The sequence below is a fragment of the Drosophila rhopaloa genome, unplaced genomic scaffold (assembly GCF_018152115.1).
Source record: "Drosophila rhopaloa isolate 14029-0021.01 unplaced genomic scaffold, ASM1815211v1 contig_2, whole genome shotgun sequence".
Lineage (NCBI taxonomy): Eukaryota > Metazoa > Arthropoda > Insecta > Diptera > Drosophilidae > Drosophila > Drosophila rhopaloa.
This window is the reverse complement of record NW_025335083.1, coordinates 24,376,816-24,399,958: the sequence shown is the minus strand read 5'-3', so window position 1 is coordinate 24,399,958 and position 23,143 is coordinate 24,376,816. Positions and strand designations below refer to the sequence as shown.

The following is a 23,143-nucleotide window of genomic DNA, read 5'->3' as shown; positions in this document are numbered from 1 at the left end:
TCGGAGTACTCGCCACGGATAAGCGGGAAGTTTAGGTTTAAAATTCGGTTTAAGTTATGTAATAAGTGTTCGTTCGTCAAAAGTAGAGAAAAAAAATTTGATTTTATTTTGTTCGGTGAAAGTGTGGTTTGGGGATAAATTCCTATTCATATCCCGGAGAAGGTAGTGCTGATGCCATCAGAAGGTCTTCACGGGCTGTACATTCCGCTTTTTATTTAATTCCTGATTTAAAAATATATATGTCTCTGTGAGTGTGTTTCCCTTATTCAACCTTATTTAGCCATCGTCAACGAGGAAAGCGCTTTCGTCGGTGGATGGACATAAGTGTGGTGAGTTTTTAAAAAGAAAATCTATACAAAATCTTATAAGAAAAGTCAAAAGAAATAACTTAAAGTCTATAATGCTAACCTAAAAGAAAAAAACGATTATGGAGAAATAAAGAAACAAAAAAAATTGCTACACTCAGAAAAAAAAGTAAAGTAAATTAGATTGAATTCAGATTGAACTAAAAGCTGATTATGAATATCGTGATGCATCCTTCAGTTTAAATGGTGAAAATAAAGTTAAAGTCAAAATTGGATTAGAAACAAATTAAATAAAATATGAAGATTTTTCTCTCGAGTGATATGATCCCCATGCCTCAGTTAACCATGTTAGCATCAACCAACAAGTTTTTTTAATTGCCTTACATACCCATCATTTGCCATATTTTAACATATATATATATATTTATTGTTTATATTTATTTATTTATTTTATGCATGTCTTTTTACGGTTTAATTTAAGAAATGGTTTATATATCTAGTTATTAATAAAATTTTATAATGTTTTGCTAAGGTGAAAAGTGGCCGCAGCTAGCGTTGTCTCATAATGTAGAGTAGCACTTGTTAAAGGGGTCGCTCAGGCTGTTAAGCGCTGAGGATATGAGCGACCATTGGTAGGGTGGGCAAGACCAGGACCTCCACAACATCCAGGGAGGCGAAAAGGAGAAGTCAGCCAAAATGGGAAAGTAGGGAATATGAAGTGATGATTTAATGTGTGTGTTTCTCTAACCCGGTTTCAGTTTGGTGATGCACGCGAGTATCTAGTTATTATTAGGGAAGGCATTCCGAGGTAACAGCAAGACCATCACACCCATAGCCGAAGAGCCAGAGCCGGATATATTTTTTCGCGTGCGCTGGTATCTCGAGACAACATCCAGCCTGATTTGTATTAATAAGTGTAGCGGTTCGTTACAGTTATGAATTATAAAATAAATAATAATAATAAAAAGATTGGCGCCCTAACGTGTTGGCCACATATAGGATTATAAGTGACTCACACACACACATATTACATAATCGCTGTTCAAAATTTTCTATCAGTCAGGGGGTGGGCTATTACCAGTCAGTGTTTACGTTCAGTCATTTACCCAAGGTTGCCCCAGCTGCTAGAAAAACATATGTTGGTTTCCACTCGGAGTTGTTCGGAAGCATAGGAAAACGGAACAAAAGTTGAAAAGAAGAGGAATCAGATTTGAATTGCCTAGCCGACCGCAGACGACAACATCGAGGTAGGAAGCATACAGACGTGTGTATACCCTACACAGTGCAACCCGAGTCAGGCACATCAAACGCATAGGACTAGCAGGTGCATTTGCTTTCATAAGCGAAGCAGCTGACCACGGATGATATGCATAGACAAAGGGGCACGACCATTTTCATAGATGGGACATAGTTTCCGGTTAATATTCGCATAGGACACACTGAGCTTTAATCTTTCAAAAGAGACACTCAGGCCACGGATAATAGCGGAAGACATATGCCCAACATAAACGGAAGAGTAGAAGTGTCAGCCGCATGGACCGCAGACAGAATTTTGTTTGACCACGGCGGACTCTTCGCGCTGCTGATTAGCGATAAGCAATGCTCGCCAAATTTTTTTTCCCAATTCCTTTTTGTGCTGATCGAAACCTTTTGGTTGTATAAAAGTGCATTATTATTGCAAGCAACTAGCTATGCTTGCTGGCCAGACTTTTGATATTGATTTTCGTTATTGTTATATCGTTTTTATATATTTATCTTTGTCTTTATTTATCGTATCTAGTGAACAACTTCAGATCAGAAATTATTTATTAAACTGTTGAACATAAAAAGCATACAACCTAAAGAAAAAATCAACATTTTTAAGTCCAAGTTTGATGCTCAAGCTACCGGTTTGATCAAACTTGTTTGAACTAAGTAGATCTGGTGGATCGGAGCTTGGATAAATTTTCATGTATTTATATCTAGGAATTTATATCTTTCTCATTCCTGGTACCTTGGTTCGAGTCGTTTTAAACTCTCGCTCGGTGTAACGCGTAGAATCACCATAGTTTTACTTCGTTTTGGTAATTTAAATAAAAGGTCGCTAAGAGATAATGGATTTAGACGCTTCAGGGCCGTCAAAATGTGTGATTTGCGACAAATTGTTGTCGGCGGACCAAGTAGCCCGTGCCAAATGCGGCCACGAGTTCCACAAGGATTGTTTAGAAATTCAAATAAAGGCTAAGGGCAGTTGCCCTGGTTGCCATCCCAAAGGAGAAAGCAGTAAGCAAAAAGGATCAACTAGTAAACAAGCAACCAGTGCAGCGGACTCTGATGCTATCAGTATCATTGTGGCGCAGCAGCTGAAAGCGATGCAAAATGAACTGCTAATCCAATTAACTGATCGGATGGCACCAATAATTCAGGCAACTTTATCTGCCCATATTCAAGAGCCGTCAAGACAAGAAGCAGTACATAATTTCAGAGCACCATCGGATATGGGGGAGATCGAAATGCCGGAGAGGCCCATTTCAGCTTTTACAAGCTCTGATTTGAGCAGTCGTCCCGATAAGGTCGGACAGATCATTAGTAGTTGGAAGTTGCGGTTCAATGGAGACAAAGAAGGGTTAAGTGTGGATAAGTTTCTATATCGGGTTGAGGCGTTAACACGCCAAACGCTTAATTCAAGGTTTGACTTGCTATGCGGCAACGCCAGTGTACTGTTCGAGGGAAAGGCTCGCGAATTTTATTGGCGCTTTCATAAAACATCGGATAGCTCAAGGTGGGATTTGCTTACTGAAGCTTTACACAAACAGTATCGAGATACGCGTAATGATGTGGATCTGAGAGAGTCAATACGAGATAGAAAGCAGAAAGATAGGGAAAGTTTCGACTCGTTCTACGATGCCATTGTGCAAATCACGGACTGCCTGGAAGTACCCATGCCAGAAAAGGATCTAATCGAAACGCTTCGCAGAAACTTACGACCGGAAATCAGGCACGAGCTTTTGAATGTCAACATAGAATCTGTGCAGAAGCTAAGGGATATTTGTCGGCGTAGGGAAGGTTTTCTTGAGGACGTGAAGCGTACTTATGGTTACCAAAAGCCAGCTCCATATCGGACGCAAGTATCTGAGTTAGTACAAGATTGTGAGGACGCTTCGGAATTTTCGGAAGCGAATCAGGTACCACGAGTAGAGGCTTTCGGGTTGGTGTGCTGGAATTGTAAGCAAGAGGGTCATCGGTATCAGCAATGCAAGATGAAAAAAAGGGTATTTTGCTTTGGATGCGGCCTTGCTGATACCTACAAGGATGCCTGCCAAAGGTGTCAAAAAAACCCGAGGTTGAACACACGACCCCGGCAACAGCCGTGTGTTCTCCGAGAAAGGCCAGCGGATTCCGTTGTCAACCAGAAGTAGCTTTAAGCGCACCCGAGTCAGGCAGAGAGGGGATATCTCAAACCTTTTGGCCACAGCTAATGAAAAATAAATCATCATCAAATTTTACAGCAAACCCAGTTAAAACTATCTCTCGGAATGCGAGAAGAATTAGAGATTTTTGGCAAGCGGCCAAAGCTATTAATGCTACTAGACATAAGAATCAGGATAGACGCCCGTACGCTGAGATTCGGATGTTAGATAGAGTTGTACTTGGTCTTTTAGATACAGGTGCATCAATGAGTGCCGTGGGAGGGAGTTTGGCCCAACAAATTCTCAGACAGAGAGTACCGTTTAAGAGAGTGGCAATCACAGCAAATACAGCCGACGGTCAAAAGCAAAAAGTCATAGGACGTTTTAAGACACCAGTTCAGTATGAGGGAAAGGTTAAAGAGTTAGAATTATATATTATCCCCTCATTGAGCCAGGATTTGTATTTAGGAATAGACTTCTGGACCGTTTTTGAGCTTTTGCCACCCGAGATGAATTTCGATGAGCTTATCTGTGATGCTCATATCCTGTCTAGTACTCAACAAGCCGATTTGCAAGCAGTCGTTGGAAGATTTCCTTCTTTTGCGGATTTGGGATTAGGAAAAACCAGCATTCTGTCTCACTCTATCGATGTCGGAGACGCCAAGCCCGTAAAACAAAGGCACTTTCCGGTTTCGCCAGCTGTAGAGAAGTTGCTCTACGAAGAAGTTAACCGAATGATTAAGCTCGGGGTGATTGAGGAGTCTGATAGTCCTTGGTCTTCGCCGGTTGTGTTGGTGCAGAAGCCAGGAAAGGTGCGCCTTTGCCTCGATAGTAGAAAAGTGAACGCCGTTACAAAAAGGGACGCATATCCTTTACCACAAATAGATGCAATACTTAGTCGTCTTCCCAAAGCTAATTTCATTTCTAGTCTCGACCTCAAAGATGCTTATTGGCAAATCCCTTTAGATCCGTCGTCGCGCGATAAAACTGCCTTTACAATCCCGGGGAAGCCACTATACCAATTTAAAGTCATGCCTTTCGGCCTTACGAACGCTTCCCAGACGATGACTAGATTAATGGACAAGGTGATACCGGCTGAACTCAGGAACGAAGTTTTTGTATATCTTGATGATTTGCTCATTGTCTCAGATAGTTTTGAGAGTCATTTAAGCGTTTTGAGTTCCGTTGCTAGCCACATAAAGGCTGCTGGGTTAACGTTGAACGTGGAGAAAAGCAAATTTTGTGTAAAAAGCGTCAGGTATTTGGGCCACATTGTAGGAGAAGGGGTAGTGCGGACGGACCCAGATAAAATATCGGCAATGACGGATTTTCCATTGCCTAGGACGCTAAAATCATTGAGAAGATTTCTTGGAATGGTCGGGTGGTACCGAAAATTCATCAGCAATTTTGCAGCCGTGTCAGCACCCTTGACGGATCTTTTGAAGCCCAGGCAGAAATTTATAATGACTCCTGAAGGTGAGGAAGCATTTAAGAAATTAAAGGAAATGCTGTGTTCGGCCCCAGTTCTGCGTAGCCCAGATTTTAGCCAGCCATTTTATATTCATTGCGATGCCAGTAATTCCGGAGTAGGAGGGGTTTTAGTGCAGAAATCGGAGAGTGGCGAAGAATGTCCGATAGCATTTGTCTCGAAAAAATTGAACAAAGCGCAGAAGTCTTACACGGTCAGCGAAAAAGAGTGTTTGGCTGCAATAATATGCATAAAACGGTTTCGGGCATATGTTGAGGGTCATGATTTCACAGTCATCACGGACCACGCGTCTCTCAAGTGGCTAATGTCGCAGACAGATCTGCATTCTAGGCTTGCTCGGTGGGCATTGAAACTCCAGGGTTTCAATTTTAAAATTGAGCATAGAAGCGGTAAGCTCAATGTAGTTCCTGACGCCTTGTCCCGGGTCAATGAAGAAGAGATAGCAGCCGTAGATGCCAGTCATGGATTATTGGTTGATCTCGAATCCAAGCACTTTAGCGATCCCGACTATGTCGATCTAGCCGAGAAAATTATAGCCAACGGAAACAGTCTGCCCGATTTAAAAGTAGCGGATGGATTTATATATAGAAAAACGGAACACTTGTCTGGGGATGCGATTCACGATAATTTTTGTTGGAAGCTGTGGATTCCTATGGGACTGGTGCCCGACGTGCTCAAAAATGCACATGATGATCCTTTAGCTTCACATGGGGGTGTTCATAAAACATTGGAGAGGATAAGAAGGTATTACTATTGGCCACGACTGGTGAAGGACGTGAAGGAGTATATTCAGGCGTGCGAGATATGTAAAATGACTAAGGCTCCAAATTGTATATTAAGACCACCAATGGGAAAAGCTCCAGAGTCTGCAAGGCCTTTTCAGAAATTATACGTCGACTTTTTGGGTCCGTATCCCCGATCAAGGAGCGGAAACATAGGAATATTTATTGTGCTAGATCACTACAGCAAGTTTGTGTTTCTGAAGGCAGTGAAAAAACTAACAGCTGACGTAGTAGTTAAATATATGCAGCAAGACCTATTCCATACTTTTGGTGTCCCCGAGACTGTAATTTCAGATAATGGGTCACAATTTAAGTCGGAGGCCTTCCAGAAACTCTTAAGAGAGTACCAGATATCTCATACTCGCACTGCTGTTTACTCGCCCCAAGCTAATGCGTCAGAGCGGGTAAATCGATCAGTGATTGCTGCCATACGATCGTATGTGCGTAGCGACCAAAAGGATTGGGATGAGCAGCTAAGCAGCATTTGCTGTGCTCTCAGGTCAGCAGTTCACTCAAGTTTAGGGACTTCACCTTACTATATGATTTTTGGACAACATTTCATTTCAACTGGTGCCACGTATAAGTTGCTAAGAGCTCTCAATTTGCTCGAAGATAGATCGTTGGCATTCTCAAAGGAAGATTCACTAGAACTTGTCCGCAGTAAAGCGTTAGAGGTGATGAAAAAACAGTTTGAAAAGAATGAGAATAGGTATAATTTGCGGTCAAGAGAAGTATCTTTTAGGGAAGGTCAAGAGGTCTATCGAAGAAACTTCAAACAGAGCAATTTCGCAGCTGGTTATAATGCGAAATTGGGTCCAGCTTTCGTGAAAGCAAGAGTAAAGAAAAGGATTGGGCAAGCTTATTATGATCTCGAGGACCTACAGGGGCATGATGTGGGCAGGTTCCATGCAAAGGATATTAAACAGTAGCCTCGCAAGCTGTGGTGTTCTCAGCCTTGGAGTATTTGCCCCAAGTCTGATCTTGATGGGGGGGTATTTTTGTAGCGCTTGCTCGGAAAAAGATACTTTTCTAGCGCCATCTGTTGGATGTTGGAGAGAAGGTATTGCGTTGCCACTAGAGTTGATAAGAGACTAGTAGATATCGGTAGGATAGCCGCGAGAGAGCAACAGTGGCAAGTGTCAACTGTCTCCGCTTTCACCCTGAATTCGATCTGGGGTTACCGCCACTTTTCCGGCGGCGTGTTCTTTCTTTTCCGTTTGGCAGCAGCAGAGTGAAGTCTAGAGTTCGCAGTGACTAAATTAAAATTCGAAAGTACACGCGAGTGATCTCACTTTAGTGCCGAAGGGAAGGAGTTAAACAATTTGGCTTTGAGCCGCATAAAAAGGGTGAGATGAAAAACAAGCGAGTTTATAGGCAGGTGATTATTTTTGGGGTTTTATAGGCCACCGTTGGATGGATGTTCGAAGGCCGCAAAGTAAAATAAAGGCGAGTTCGATCGAGACGAACGGGCGCCCGCGCAGTTCACATAACGAGCGAGCAACCTCCACGCCAGATATTCAACTCGGAACAACAGCGCACAAGGAAGGGCGAAACGAAGTGTCTATTCATATTTCCATCTTTAATCATCCCCATTATCCGGTGTGTCAGCCCCAAATTTCATAAGCCAGAAAAGTGAGCTAGGCGCCGTCTGACCATCGAGCCGTTTAATCGAGGCGAACTAAACACAGGTTCGATCGAACCGATTTATCAGTTTCTCTTTGCTCGGAGTGCGCATGCGACGTCGCGGCTACGGTCTGTGCTTTTAAAAGTAATTCTCGGGGAGTTAGAAAGACCATACTTAGGCCAAGAAAATCCTCGCCGTTTCGGCCAAATCCCGGTCGGAAGGGTTATCGGAGTACTCGCCACGGATAAGCGGGAAGTTTAGGTTTAAAATTCGGTTTAAGTTATGTAATAAGTGTTCGTTCGTCAAAAGTAGAGAAAAAAATTTGATTTTATTTTGTTCGGTGAAAGTGTGGTTTGGGGATAAATTCCTATTCATATCCCGGAGAAGGTAGTGCTGATGCCATCAGAAGGTCTTCACGGGCTGTACATTCCGCTTTTTATTTAATTCCTGATTTAAAAAATATATATGTCTCTGTGAGTGTGTTTCCCTTATTCAACCTTATTTAGCCATCGTCAACGAGGAAAGCGCTTTCGTCGGTGGATGGACATAAGTGTGGTGAGTTTTTAAAAAGAAAATCTATACAAAATCTTATAAGAAAAGTCAAAAGAAATAACTTAAAGTCTATAATGCTAACCTAAAAGAAAAAAACGAATATGGAGAAATAAAGAAACAAAAAAAATTGCTACACTCAGAAAAAAAAAGTAAAGTAAATTAGATTGAATTCAGATTGAACTAAAAGCTGATTATGAATATCGTGATGCATCCTTCAGTTTAAATGGTGAAAATAAAGTTAAAGTCAAAATTGGATTAGAAACAAATTAAATAAAATATGAAGATTTTTCTCTCGATCCCCATGCCTCAGTTAACCATGTTAGCATCAACCAACAAGTTTTTTTAATTGCCTTACATACCCATCATTTGCCATATTTTAACATATATATATATATTTATTGTTTATATTTATTTATTTATTTTATGCATGTCTTTTTACGGTTTAATTTAAGAAATGGTTTATATATCTAGTTATTAATAAAATTTTATAATGTTTTGCTAAGGTGAAAAGTGGCCGCAGCTAGCGTTGTCTCATAATGTAGAGTAGCACTTGTTAAAGGGGTCGCTCAGGCTGTTAAGCGCTGAGGATATGAGCGACCATTGGTAGGGTGGGCAAGACCAGGACCTCCACAACATCCAGGGAGGCGAAAAGGAGAAGTCAGCCAAAATGGGAAAGTAGGGAATATGAAGTGATGATTTAATGTGTGTGTTTCTCTAACCCGGTTTCAGTTTGGTGATGCACGCGAGTATCTAGTTATTATTAGGGAAGGCATTCCGAGGTAACAGCAAGACCATCACACCCATAGCCGAAGAGCCAGAGCCGGATATATTTTTTCGCGTGCGCTGGTATCTCGAGACAACATCCAGCCTGATTTGTATTAATAAGTGTAGCGGTTCGTTACAACATGGACATGGACATGGACATGGGCCACCTCGTCGTCCGGGGAGCGGAGTTAAAAGCCATGTGGCCATGTGGCCATGTTGCCAAGTTGCTGTGTGGTGCGTTTGGTTTGCTGCGTCCAAGTTTTAATTAAACGGGTTTATGTTTTCGCCGCAACACACAAAAAGTTAGCACGAGAGGCGTGTTCACTCGCAAGGGAAATCTAAAGACACCAGGGATTAATAATGTGCCTTTGCTCTGCCTTTTATTGGTTTCGACTAATATTGGACCAGTAAATTGTAGTTATTTCGATAGGTACTACTTTTGTAATCAAAATATGTGAACGGCATTCGATTATACAATACCAATCAATCAAAGTTAAAACTGAAACTAGTTGGAAAATGATTATAAAACTTAAAATAAACTATTTTTATTTTGATTATCCCCCAAAAACCTTTTACCAATAAGAAGATTTCATTTTGAACACAATTAAATCTGGTATAAAAACTATCGTTCAACAACTATTTCGCATTTGTAAAAGGTAATCTTCAAGTCTGTTAAAAAATGTTATTCAGGAATATAGATTTACCCAAAATTCTCATATATTTCAAATAAACTTTATATACATATTTGTATATATTTATATACATATTTTAATCTGCTACTCTGCATCCACTTTGCATTATGATTGTTTGTATCTTTAAATATGGAAGGACACATTTGAAAGGACACTCACCAACATTGCCCTCCGCTTGCACAAGATCTCCATGCGTGGCGAGCAGCAGGATCAGCAGGAGGACTCCGAATTGCAGTAGCTTGGCAGGACGACTCAGGGCGTCCAGGCTGCAGCAGAGTAGTCCGCCGCCCCCCGCCCCGCAGCCGCGCACCTCGCGCCGTCGAGCGCCCTCGCTGATCAGAAGGCGACCGCGGGCGGGCAGCGTGGGCGGCAACCTCAACCGCTGGTGATGCAGTAGCTCGTGCTGGCGCGGATGTCTCTGGTGCTGCTGCCGCACCTGCTCCTGCTGCTCCCGGTCCCGATCCCCCTGATCCCGATCCCGATCCCGATCCCGCTTCTCCTGCTGCTGGTGACTGAATGGAGGTCGCTGACTAGACCAGGACTGCTGGCATGCTCCCGCCGCTGACTCCTGGCCCTTGGCTGCTCGTCGTGCTCGCTGGTGCTTGGGCTCTTCAGTTGTGGTGCATGGATCTTGCTGCCGTTGTTGTACATTGCTTGCCATGATAATCGGCACACCTGGTAAGAGAAAATAGCTAATTAGCACACGAAAATAAAAGGAATTGTATCCCAAACCGAAGGTGGTATTAAATTAAATGCTTAGAAAGAAAAAGCCACTTCATACTGATTCGAAAAGCAATGGTTAAATAAATAAATATGTTGCTTAAGCCATCATGATATGCTTATAATGTTATATCAATATTACACCCGGTAAAAAAAAACAGAATTTTCATCCCATAAATACCCAGTTTGTACACTTTTTCCAGTCTTTTCAATATAACTTTCATATTTTTTTAACCTTTAACACATTTAATTGATATTTTTTCTGCCAGTTACGCTTCTTCACAGAATTGATAAATGAAAAAGCGGATAATGCTTCTTAACACTTCCTTTATGTATATTTTATTGCCATTTAGCATGAAAAAACTTATAAATTATAAATACAAAGTTTTCACATGTATTGGTTTTTAATTAGCTCCGCGAACAATACCCATTATTACCTTGAAAAAATAGTTTCAAGTTTTTTTGTAGTTACTCCGCATACAAGTTATATTAATATGTTAATTGCAAGGCTCTTGTTAAACTATATTTAAACTACACAGCGTGTTTTCCATTATATGAACATTGTTTTTAATAAGTTCCCAATTTTAATTAGCCAAACAGTGCACGAAGCGCGCATTTCCAGTAAATCCTTGCAAGCAATTTATGCAGGAATTTGAACTAATAACCCGGAGCAGCTACTCAAAATGGGTGGAGCAGCCAAGTCAGCCAAAGTATCTGGGTGGCTCCTTATTGTTGCCACCGGAAATTAGCAATGTATATTCGAGGGGCGCTGCCTCTTGAGGGAAATTGCATTTTATTGTGCTAGGGACAACTTTTCGCTTTTCCGGCATTTCCATATTTCATATTTTCACACAATGCGCACAAAGGAAAATTCGGGCGGCAGCAGGTGGGAAATGGGGCAGTTGTGGGTGGTTGACTTGGAGTGGAATCTCTGTTGTTCGAGCACATTTGTCGCGCTGCATTTTCCGGTCTTTTTAGTTGCTCCTCTTTTGTGCGGGTTCACTTTTTGCCTCCGGTGACTCCTGCTGCCGAATGCTTAGCGAGTATTTCTTGCTCTTTATATGGTAATAAATGTCAGACTTTGGTTAGCCAGCTGGGGAAATTGATTTTCTTTGCCGCAGTACGGGGGTTTTGGTTCCTCCGTCTGGGTCATTTGGCGATAACCGCGTTAGCCTCGCTCAAGGTTGACATATTTCGGATGGGGGTGACGGCAAAGTTCATTTCATCCTGGAACCGCCTACGAAATGGGATTCCAGCTCATCACCAGCACCGCAAATGTGTGGCAGATTAAGCCCACAAGAAGAAAGAAACGTCAAATTATCGGGGCAAAACAAGATACCAAATGAAATGGCCTGTCAACTAACAGCAAATTGGAAGGCACATGTGTGCTCCATGAAAACTACAAGCCTTATTTATAAAGCAAGTCTCTTTTAAATTACTAGAAACATCAATCATTATCGACTCAATTTATTATAAAATCAAGTTTCTTTTTGATTACTTCCTGCAGAACAAGCTGACTCATTATTTAAAAACCATATGAAGTGCAAACAACTAATCAATAAAGTAAAGAAACAAAGATTCCTTCTTATTACCAACTAGTTTCTCGAGCCATGTCTGCTGACTCACTTATAATAATAAAATTAAGCCAACAAGCATCCATCAGTTTAGGAATTCATTAGCAGGAATATGGGGATTTTATACAAGCACAATATAAACGTCTTGGCCAACATCTCAATTACGGAAACATCTTTAGTTGTTACATGTCTGGGACATGGTAATATGATTTCAATCATTTCACGAAACTTGCATGATTAATGAATAACAGATTTCTGTCCTCCAGCTTCTAATGGACTTTATTGGCCAGAGAGAGATGTCTTGGGAATGATGTCTCCTTGGCCTCGAGGTCGGGTTCATTTTTCATGCACAGGCCGTGGCAAAAACTAAACTACAAAGCCAAGACTAAGCCCCCGATAACTTTGGATGGCCCAGATGACACCGCAGCATATGGGCTGGGATAATTAATCATGGGACGAACGTGCCAGGGCAGCCAAAAAGTTTGCACCCCATCTCTGGGATCCCAAACCGAAAACCCAACTGAACCAATCCACATTGAATCGAATCGGGGAGAAAGTTAAAGGCCGAGCTCTTTACGAACCCAATGCAGACTGGCAAAAGGGAATATCTGATTAGTTGGCCTTTTGAATTCAATTAAGGTGACAAAACAGACCTTGTGGTGGCAGCCAGATGCACCATCCTTGGCCTCCTGCCCTCCACATACTGCTGCTCCTCGTCCTCCTGCTGAATAATTTATGCAACTCAATTAGGCGTTGACCTGGCGATAAAGTTTAATAATTGCAGGCGGTGGCGCGCCCTTCTTTTGCTCGCACTTTAATTAAAAGAACCGAGCAATTAAAAACGCATCATCAGGCAGAACACAACGAAGGGCAGAAATGAAAAAAACCTGTGGTGGTCCGACAAATTTAAACCGACTAGCAAATACCTGGTATTGAATTTAAATCCCATAATAAAATCTTTTGTGTCATAATTCATAAATGGATGATAATTTCAGACATTGTTATGTCATTTTGTTTTGGTACTTTCATAAAAAGTATACAAATATTTATACCAGGTTTTTAAAGAAATTCCTCCCCAAAATCCAGTCAAATTATGGGCTGATTTTTAAAATGTACAAAAACCAATGCAAAATGGGGCAAAAACAGGCTCATATTGGCAATATACTCTTTAAACTCGGCGAAAAAAAAATGGAATCGCAATGTAAATGTAATTTCCGGAGTGAGCAGGGTGTGCTAATGGGGCGTGGCACTTTTTTAATATAGTTAACAGCAAACCGTTGTGCTTTACATACAAACAGGGGCACAGGACCTGTATGTCCTGGGGAAATCCGGAGCCGAAAAGGCGCAGAGGGAACCACTGGAACCGCGTTTTCTCCACGCGAACCGTGTTTTTGCGGCTCCTCCAGTTCAACCGCCGACAAACCGCGACCACGACTGCAATTAAAATGGAGCAGAGCAGCGGCTCCAGATGCGCCTTTGTGCTCGCCGCTTCCTGCTCCTCCGCCATTCCCATCGCACTTCCGGTCCTCCACTTTTCCCGCGGCGACACGCGACTTGTTTGCACATTCAAATATTCCCCGGCCAAAAGCCACTGCACTTTCCCTTTCCTCGGCACTTTTCAATTGGCTTTGTCAGCCGAAATATTCCTGCGACTGGCACGTCTCATCTATGGATTTACAATCATCAATTTGAATTGAATTTGTTTGACGCTGCCGCAAAACTTTTATAGCCCCCCCGAAAAGTGCAAATTTCGCAAGCAGATGCCATTTTCGATTTGAGAAATAGCAGTCACTTTCCATTTGAAAAATAACGGCTATTTGTCAGCTCAGAGCTGCTAAGTTTTGTAATACGTTTCCGTTTTGCTCCAAAATATATCGATATCGATAGATTTGGGAAACTCAAAGGTCTGCTTGCACTTTCACGTTTGCTTTTCCAGCAGTTGTGTTTGACTGCCTCGAAAGCAATTCGTTTCAGCCTTTGACTTTCAGTAGCCACTCATTGCATTATGAACTTTGTGAAAGCAGCAATTTATGTTGTTTATTACGCTTCGTAAGCAGCAGCTGCATGGAAAAAATTAAATTGTTTGCAAAGAGTTCTTGAGCGCGGACAACAAAAATACTGTTGAAGGATGAAAAAAATACTCAAGGGGATTCCCAAGTGAAAGCAATATATTTTAAGTAAGTAAAAAGTGTTTAAAATTCTTTATCTAATTCTTGGATGGAAGAAGGTTTAAATGTTTGACATAATCTGTAATCTAAGGAAACGTTTTTTAAAACAGAGAAGAAGGTTTTATATATTAGTGAGATTACAGTAAGATTTTGGGAAGGCTTTGAATAAAACAAGGGAAGTCTCATTGCAAGAAACTTAATTTTTAAAGTCAGCTTGTCCATTACTTTATTTAAAAGCTGTACATCCGTTAGACTCCAGCACTCCGAAAATATATCAAAGACTCCGAAAATATATTTGATACTATCGATAGTAGCATCGGAATTTGACAGCTCTAGTGAAGTGCCCCAATCTGTCAAACGAAATACGAGCGTTACGCAACACTGTCAAAGTTTCTCGAACCTTCTGTCTTTTGTACTCAACCGCATCACGTGCGTCAGAATTGCCTGGAAATCATTCACAAAACTTGTGTTGCGCAAATCTCACGTTTATATTTTATCCTTGACGATGGGCAAGAAGCAAAAGATGAAGATGGCCGCCCAAATGGCAATCGCTGCCAGTGCCTCGGCCGCAAAAAAGCAGGAAGAGATCAAGGCCATGGACCACGTGTTGGCCGCTAAAGGAGCAGGTGCGAAAGAAGCTCCTGCCGCAGGAGGAGGAAGACCTGGCTGCAGTGCCAGGAAGGAGCCCAACAAAATGGACCCCAAATATCGCAAGAACCTCAAGAAACTGATGAGCCTGGCCCAAAAGCTACCGGCCAATCTGCTGACCCCCAAGAAATCCCAGGAAGCCGCAGCCACCGCCGAAGATTCCAATGGCAGTGGTGAGTCCACGGACAGCGACGACGAAGAGGCCCCTAATCTGGTGGAACTGAGTCTGAAGGACAAGCTGGGGGAGCTCAGTTCGCTGGGCCAACTGGCCCTGCGGTCCACCGATTCTGCTAAGCAGTCACGCGGCGAAAAGAAGGCCCGCCGCATCCTCATGAAGCTCGATCTCAAGCCAATCGAGAACGTGGTCCGGGTGACCATGAAGAAGAACAAAAACATCCTGTTGTGCATCAACAAGCCCGAAGTGTACAAGGTTCCGCACTCGGAGACGATCATCTGCTTTGGTGAGATCCGCGTGGAGGACCTCACCAACGCCGCCGCCTCGCAGGCAGTTGCCAAGGCCGCCGAGCGTTATTGCAAACCAACTCCAGGCACTGGCGAGGATGCCAAGAACAAGGAGGCAGCTACTGCAGAGGCACCCGCCGTCGACGATGGTGACGAAGAGGAGGTGGACGTGGAGGCCGCCAAGGCCCTCGATGAGAAGGACATCGAACTAGTTCAGATGCAGGCCGTCTGCACGCGCAACAGGGCCATCAAGGCGCTGCTGAAGAACGACAACGATGTGGTCAACGCCATCATGGCCCTAACTGTGGGTTAGCCCTGTCGCTCAAGTATTTATGCAACTTGTCAACCAAATTTCGAATACACCAATTGCACTATGTAATTCTTGAAATACAAGCCCTTCAAAACCAAGGTTAATTGAAATATTTGTAAACCTAATTTCAAATTTTATACTTAACATGCTAAAACTCACCACAATGAAATACAAGAACTATAATTTCTTCAAATATTTTCACCAATAAAGTACCCTTAAGGGGAATCCTACATGAATAATAGCAAATCTCCATTTCATCCAACAATAATGTTTCGATAAACGGACATTTCCCAGGAAAGTTACAGTTGCACATTTCCTATTCGATTTTAGTTTTATTGGAGTTTCGTTTTGTGTGGTACTTTATTGCTTTATTGAATTTGGAAAAATAAATCAAGTTAAATCCTTTTGAAGGAGAAATACCGACAACCCACTTGTTAAACAAGCACGACAATTTCCGGTGAGCGGAACATATCGCTTGTAAACTTCGATTGGCATATTAATATTGCCAGTGGGTTTTTATTTACATTCAAAGAAATGAGACTTATTTGCGAGGAAACGCATTTCCTGTTTTTTGAGCATTTTCCGGAATCGAGCGGATGTAAAGCTTTACTTGCAGACATTTTCATTATTCAGATACAGACCTTTTCCTTTAAACAGCACATTAATGGGCATTTCTTTAATGTTTCCACTCTAATGAATTGACATTTTCCCATTTTAATTTTGACACAGTGAAAGAAGTGAAAGTTTTTTACTAAAGGGATATTCGGTTATGCGAAGCTGGACTGTTTTCTTTTTTTTACGTTTCCATCAGCGCTGGACTTTGCCAATTTTCCTTTCAGGTTCTGTCATTCTTGGCCATTTTCTTTTGTGGCGAAAATTTAATAGCTTCTTTCTTTGCACCGCTGACGCTGCACTTTTGTTTATTCTTCACTTAGTTTCAGCCGTTTGGCAAAGTCCCTCCGTACTCAACTTGGATTTTTTGTTAGCAAATTTTTGTGACGACACCAGGATTGCGTTTCCACTTTTTCCTTGAAGGGAGCAGACAGGTGATGTGGCTGCCGGTGACGTGGCTTCATAGGACCTGCTCCGCGGGAACTGGCTCAATTAAAATGGCTTGACTTTTTCCAGAGCAGACAACAATGGGCGAAAGCCACTTAATAAATAGCTGGCTCCAACTTAATTTCATTTAATTTGCAGCTGTCGTCAGCAGCCGTAAAAAAGGCTTTAGTTTTGCATTGTGGGCGCTCAGCAGTCCGTGTGGCTGGGCACGTGCTCGCCTTTCCACCGGAAAAGTGGAAATGGAAACTTTGTATATACGCCCTTGCCATTTTCGTAGTGCCAGTGAAAAATGCTCGCGCGTGTCGGCTTCGAGTGGAAAGTTTCTCCCCTGGAATTTTCCTCGCCGGAAATTGATTAACTTGGTTTGCCTTTAATCAGTGGAATTGAAGATGCTGCCGAAATACAAATCAGTTGACAGTCGGCAGGCAGACAGCTGGGCACCGCAATTTACTGTCCAATTCAAATGGTACTTTGAAGCACTTTCCGCTCGGAGTCCGGCTATTTCATCTCATTCCTGGCCAAATCCCGGAAACTGCGGCAACAAATCCGAAAGTTGTAAAATGCCTAATAGCCCTCACTTAAGTCTAGAATTCATCAGCTACAAAAGCCGACTTCCTTGAAATAAACGTATTGTTGTTACACAAGAAATACAACTTTATTAAGTAATTTCTTGTTTCGAAATTCTTAGTTGAAATAAAAGATTTAAATTATTAAAAATTGAAGTCTGAACCAATTAAAAACTGAGCTTACTGCATGGGAGTGCTATTTTATTAAGACTTTAAGAACTAATTATAATTATTGATTATATTTAGTTTTTATTGAAATGTCTAAATAGCTTAGTTTTCAGAAGTCCAAGATATTTTAAAAGCTATTGACAAAGCGCTTACAATTTAGAACATTTCTTTTTGTGTAGGCTTAAAGACTTCCTTTATCTGAATGCCACCTTCTGTTCCTGTTTTACAAGAATTTTCTTTGGCATAAAATGCTCAAGGTTTCCCCGGCCTTTTCTTGGCCCTTATAAACTTTCCCTTTTGGTTTTGCGGCCAACGTTTGGCCTACTGTCCTGTTCGCTTGAGAAGTTTCCATTTTCGTGGCTTTTTATTCACTTTCAAGTTGATTTGGGTTTCACATTTCGGTGCGCATTTCTTGACCAAAATCTGCAAGATTTGTCTTTGGCTTAATCCTTCTGCCTGGCCGCATCCGTCTGGGCATGTTAGCCTCCACGAGCTGTGACTTAAGACTGGGATCCCCACTCAGAGTCCTTCCTTTGGCCCACACAGTTCATCACTTTGCGTGGGGATACCATACATATACTGCTGAGCTAATCATGACGCCGATGATGTGGAATTCCCCTCCCTGGACCGACTTTTCCACAGCCATTTCCATTCCGTTGGGTTAAATGTCGAATGTCGAATGCCGTGTTGCCTTTGGCTGCTCCAAGTGTTTGCCAGCTTTTTGCCATGTGATTTGACGCCTGTGTTTGGCTTCGGATGGCCAAAAGTGGGTTCAAGAGGCTGCGCAGGTGTGTTTGCCAGCACTTTAGAGCTCTTCGGGGCTCCTTGGGGCTCTATTATTGTGAATATCGAGCACCTGGGCGCCCCGTGAACGGTGAACAGTGAAGAGTCAACAGAGAAAAGCGCGTTAGGGAAAGCCAACTTCCTGGCGTGTGATTTAAGGCCTCGACCGGCTCGCATTTCCCGGCCTTTGTGTAATCGATGCACGGATCCCGGCTAAAGGATAACAAATCGCTTTCATCCTGGCTTCGCTTCCTGCCCGAGCACAATGTGCACAATTCGCCATCTCCATCTCTCTAAATACACAATTCATAATTCCTTTTCTGGCCAGCACAGCGTGAAAGGGATTTCCGCCGCCTCTTCGAAAAAAGGACCCTCTGCCCAAAAAGCAATTAGATAAACTTGCCAGCTGGATTCGGCAATTGAAAGTGGGCGAAAGTGGGGAATTTCGGGGCCAGTTGAGAGTGGCAGGACAATTACGAAAGCGAAAGGATTGAATAATTCAGCAATTTGGACGGGTTAGGCGAATCAGCGTGGAATTATTCTCCTAAGTGGCATGAATTATGACTTAATTCGTTAAAAAAGTGATTGTTACGGGTCTCAAAGGAATACATATATTTAGCTTGTTCAGCAAAAAGTAGAGAAGGGAATTTATTAAATATTCGTGAGACAATATTATTAAACCCATTGAAATCGTTTTACTTACTTCAATAAATCTTTACTCGGAAACAGAATCGATTTCATATATTCCTTTATAATCCCATTTAGATTGCTTTTCTAAATTGTGATTGCTTTACACATATCACACATCCATCTTTATTGTTTTAAGCTGTTTTTGTCTGGATTTAATTGTTACAAACAACTAAACCGTTTTGGGTCCAGGTATCCAACATCAGATAAGTTATTTCAGAAGTTTTATTGTCCTATTTGGCATGTAAGGCAAATTACTTTTCCTTTGCCAAATTGTTTTCCATTTCAACCCGAAAAGTTTTAGCATTTTACAGTCTACCTCTTGCCCCTTTTTGCAACCGAATTTCAGCATCGCAGCAATTATAAGCTGCCTAGGGAATATTCAAGGAATTTGGCAAAGTAGAGTGCTGAGGGTTCGCTCGAAAACCGAGTTCTTCGGAACCCTCGTTATGGAAAGCTGCTTATGTTTCAGTAAAAACGCTCGGGTTTCCCCTGAATTTTCCTGCATGCAGAAGCATCTCGCAGTTAATAAGCATTTCCGTTTGCTGGAATTTATGTGCCATATTTTATTCAGATTGCGCTTCATAAATGCAGCTGGTGAAAGGAGAGCAAAGGCCACGGATAATGAACCATCCGGCACTCGGGGTAGAGAATTTTCAGCGAACTGATAATGTTGTTAAAGTGCATATGGGGGTGGGGCCAGTGATTGTGGGCGGGGGGGAAAACCGGGGGCTGCGAAATCAATTTCGGGGAAAACAAATTGCGCAGCTCAGTGGAAACAATACTGTCGCATTTTCTGCTTTTATGAAGTACATTTTCCGTGCTTGTGTGCTTATCTACCCTTTTAATGGAGAACTATCTGATAGCAGCCTTTTCCACTTTTGATAAATAATGTTTTCCTAATTAACTGACTTTTTATCACGTTCCCCGACACCTGATATGAAAACTCGCTTCGTTTTGGCCGAACAATTTCGTAATAATTTGTGAAATTCCAATGATTTTACGGCAATCGTCATGAAAATAAGCGAACAATACGCAACGAGATTCATTTGCATTTTATAATTGAATTTATGTAACCAATATGCCTGTCTTCCTCGGAATGAAATCACTCTGAACTGCGTTTGGTTTCATTTCTGCCCGAGTGGATAGTGAATGCCATTGCCTACTTCTTTGGGCATTTTTCTGCCCCAGATCGGCTTTATTTATTTCTCTTGTCCGCTACCTGTCGGATATATTTAAACGCATTTAATTGAAAGCGTACGACCTGCGCCATTTTAACTGACGTCCATTGAAAGTAATGTTTACTCGGGCAAAGAACATCAAATATCAATTTAATTTCGCTTCGCTAAATTGATATATTGGATTGCATCAATTTCAATAAAGGCTTAAAATGCAGTGCAATGTCATCTAACTAAAGTATTACGGAAATTGTCTGTATAGGAAAAGCATAGTCATCAATGCTACAATGTTCTTAAATAAGTATTTTATGTATTAAATATTCTATTTCAGAATACTTACTCGGAAAGTAATATGTTTTTTATTTATGTATAAATAATCTAACTTATTGTAAATCAAATGTTCTATCTGTTCAAGAAAATACATTTAGTAGCTGAACAAATTATATAATTTTATTATTAATATTGTAGTTAAAAGTCATAATTTTAAAATATATTTACGCTTTGCATTTAAATTATTAGCTTTTACTAAAATTTGCTATCTTTTAAATCAAATTGGAAGTCTGAAGGCTTATTCATCCCTAACCAAATTTTTAGCTATATATTAAGTATACGCTATATATTAAGTATACGTCATGTGAAGAGCAAACTTTTACAAGCTTCTATAAACATCTAAATTTGATAATGATTTGCTTGGTTTAAAAATTCTTACAGCTTCAGCTGTTCAAATACCTAAGGTTAAAATCATAAATATTTTTCTTTGTCTTTTAAATCAGATTTGGCAGAATACATTGCAATTAATTAGATTTGTTTTCTGGTAAAGAAATGTAAATCAAATAGCAGAACGATAACCATCATGCTAGCATGTAATTTACTTCCAGACCTGCATTTAGCTGAGCAAGTAAAAGTTGTGCTCCCAAATTGGACCCTCGTTCCCAATCCCCCGACTCACCGCAAGAAGTGCCGACGGCTGGCATCGACGCTGGGTGCCATATGTTAGGCTTACACGCTTATCGCACCCAGACCAGGACGACAAAACGACGGCAGGAGCAGCTGCAGGACTCTACTTCGTCTTCGACTTTGGGGCACTGGCTGTGGCAATGGCATTGGCACTCGGTCCTCGGGCGATGAAGTAGCTGGCGCAGAACACTGGCTGGGACTCAACCGCCTACTTGTTGTAGGCGGGCACTTTTCTTATTTAACCGCTCAACACTTGGCCAGCGTTCGCTGCGCTCCGCTCCCCAGGTTGAACTGAACCCGCTGAGCGTTGCGAGCATCAGGTAGTGCACGGCAGCGGCGGCCGACTGGAGCCGAGTGAAGCCGAGTGGAGCCGAGCCGAAGTCGCCTTCCAGCTGCCCTTCCAGCTGCCTGGGGAAGTGGGCGAAAGCTCGCAGCTTTCGCTGTTGCTTGGCCAGCTGCTAACGACCCCCACTCCCTTTCCACTCTCCCATGGCTGCTCCTGTTGCGCTGGCAGCGCGACGCCCACGCAAAGAGCTTTTCCGCGCAAGCCACGAGCTTTCTCTGAAGGCGGCGCCTACGATTCAAAGGACTCGGGGTTTCATTTTCGGGATACGGGGGCTGAGTTCGTAATCACCTCCCACCTCCCTCGCCTTCCCTCGGCGTTCGGTGGCCAAAAATAGCAACAGCGCGAAAGTTCCATTGCCTCCTACCACCATTTACATGGTACAGTAGAACATCTCTAAGTAAATATTATTTTGTTCTGGAAAATTCTATTCTACTATTTTTTCACCATCATAACTTTTAAAATACCTTTTCACTAGATTTCAAAAAAATAAAAGTATCTACTAACGAAATGGTTCAAAAATTGTAATAATATAATAGCAACAATATTAATGTGGATTATTAAAGTTATTTTTACATGGTAAATTACAATTAAGAAATATGTACAAGCTAGTTTTATATGCTAGTCAACTTTCAACAATTTGTCTATATTTTCTAAGATTTGTACAACATTTTACCATGAAAGGTGCTACTGTGGCGTCCAAATTTCCTTTCATTTTCGTTTGGCAATGATCTTCTCCACTTTTTCATGTTTTTTATGCTACTTTCTGTCTGTTTAACAAAGTGCCAAGTCAGTTGTGGAGCTCAGCTCACGACCAACCGCAACTGCTGTGCCGAAATTGTGTCGAAAATTTTATAACTTTATATCCCTGCTTGGGCTATTTTTAGAAGTGGGTGTAGCCAGGGTTGCCATTGCCACCATTGATTTTCCCACTGTTTTCCTTTTTCCCCCGCTTCTTCTTTTCCCCCGCCCCCTTTTTTCCGGGCTTTTTCGTCTGTTGCCTGACGCAGCGCCTTTTATGAATGAACTTGGCTCACATAACCATTTGTTATAACTCCCACTCGCAAAAATGAGGGGCGTTGCACCCTTCGCTGAAAACAGGGGTCGGGGGAGGGGATGTGGTGTTAGGGAAATTTTAATAAACGCGTTTTCAATGTCACCAAAATGCTTGCAATCTCATTAGGTAAATGGATTGCCCTTGTCGTCGACGACATAGTCTAGTTTTTACAATACAGACATTTGTCCATATGACGCCATTGTACCGCATCCTTCTTAGCCTGATGTCATGGATTTGTTTCTGTGTTTGTGCAAGGATATTGTTTAACTGGGGCGCTGTGCTCGTTGGCGTATGGAATTATGATTAATATTTGTTCAGTTTAAAATTAATTGCGTTCAGCTATTGGCTCGACAGCCGTTACCAGTTCACCCACACCCAACGCCAATCCCGTCACTTTCTGAGCCATTTATAATCCCATAGACGAATGGCTGAGGTCAGGTTATCGGGGGGCTAACACGATCTGGCTTGGAATTGCACGGAGTTACGGTGAATGATTACACGGCAGAAGGTTGGCCCGGCTAATTAAACGAGCTTACCTAATGTATTTAAATAAAAAAGGCAGAGCTAATCTGTGTTCCCTTTGATGGAATTCCCCAGGCGCAGATGGGTCTCATTTGCAATTAAAAGGGATTTAAATAGATTCCAATTGCTGACTTAATTTATTATATTATTTCATGGTAAAAACCTAAGCCATAAAGAGCACAATGATTATGTAGTTTGAATTCTTTTGAAAGCAAGGAGGAGTCCTTTGTTTAAGAAAATAACGTAGTACTTAATTTTGATTGTAATTAGCTATTGAAAATCTTTTGACTATTTCAATTGTTTTTCCTACAATTTAGTTACCAGAAATAAAAGAAATGTATTA

The 23,143-nt window shown here is 41.8% G+C and overlaps 2 protein-coding genes across 2 annotated transcripts in view; one reads left to right on the top strand and one right to left on the bottom strand.

The window, feature by feature from the left end:
- Positions 1 to 21,159, bottom strand: part of LOC108045724 (receptor-type tyrosine-protein phosphatase N2) — a 51,017-nt gene extending 29,858 nt beyond the window's left edge. Inside the window, 2 exon segments of the mRNA XM_044460199.1 lie at positions 9,758 to 10,273; positions 20,871 to 21,159. Coding sequence (XP_044316134.1) covers positions 9,758 to 10,273; positions 20,871 to 20,895 — 541 coding nt within the window. The 5' untranslated portion in view covers positions 20,896 to 21,159.
- Positions 14,437 to 15,578, top strand: LOC108037297 (nascent polypeptide-associated complex subunit alpha). The gene has a single exon (XM_017113831.1). It carries the CDS (start codon positions 14,566 to 14,568, stop codon positions 15,481 to 15,483), a length of 918 nt encoding a protein of 305 aa, XP_016969320.1. The 5' UTR covers positions 14,437 to 14,565; the 3' UTR covers positions 15,484 to 15,578.
- Positions 21,160 to 23,143: the final 1,984 nt, after the last annotated feature.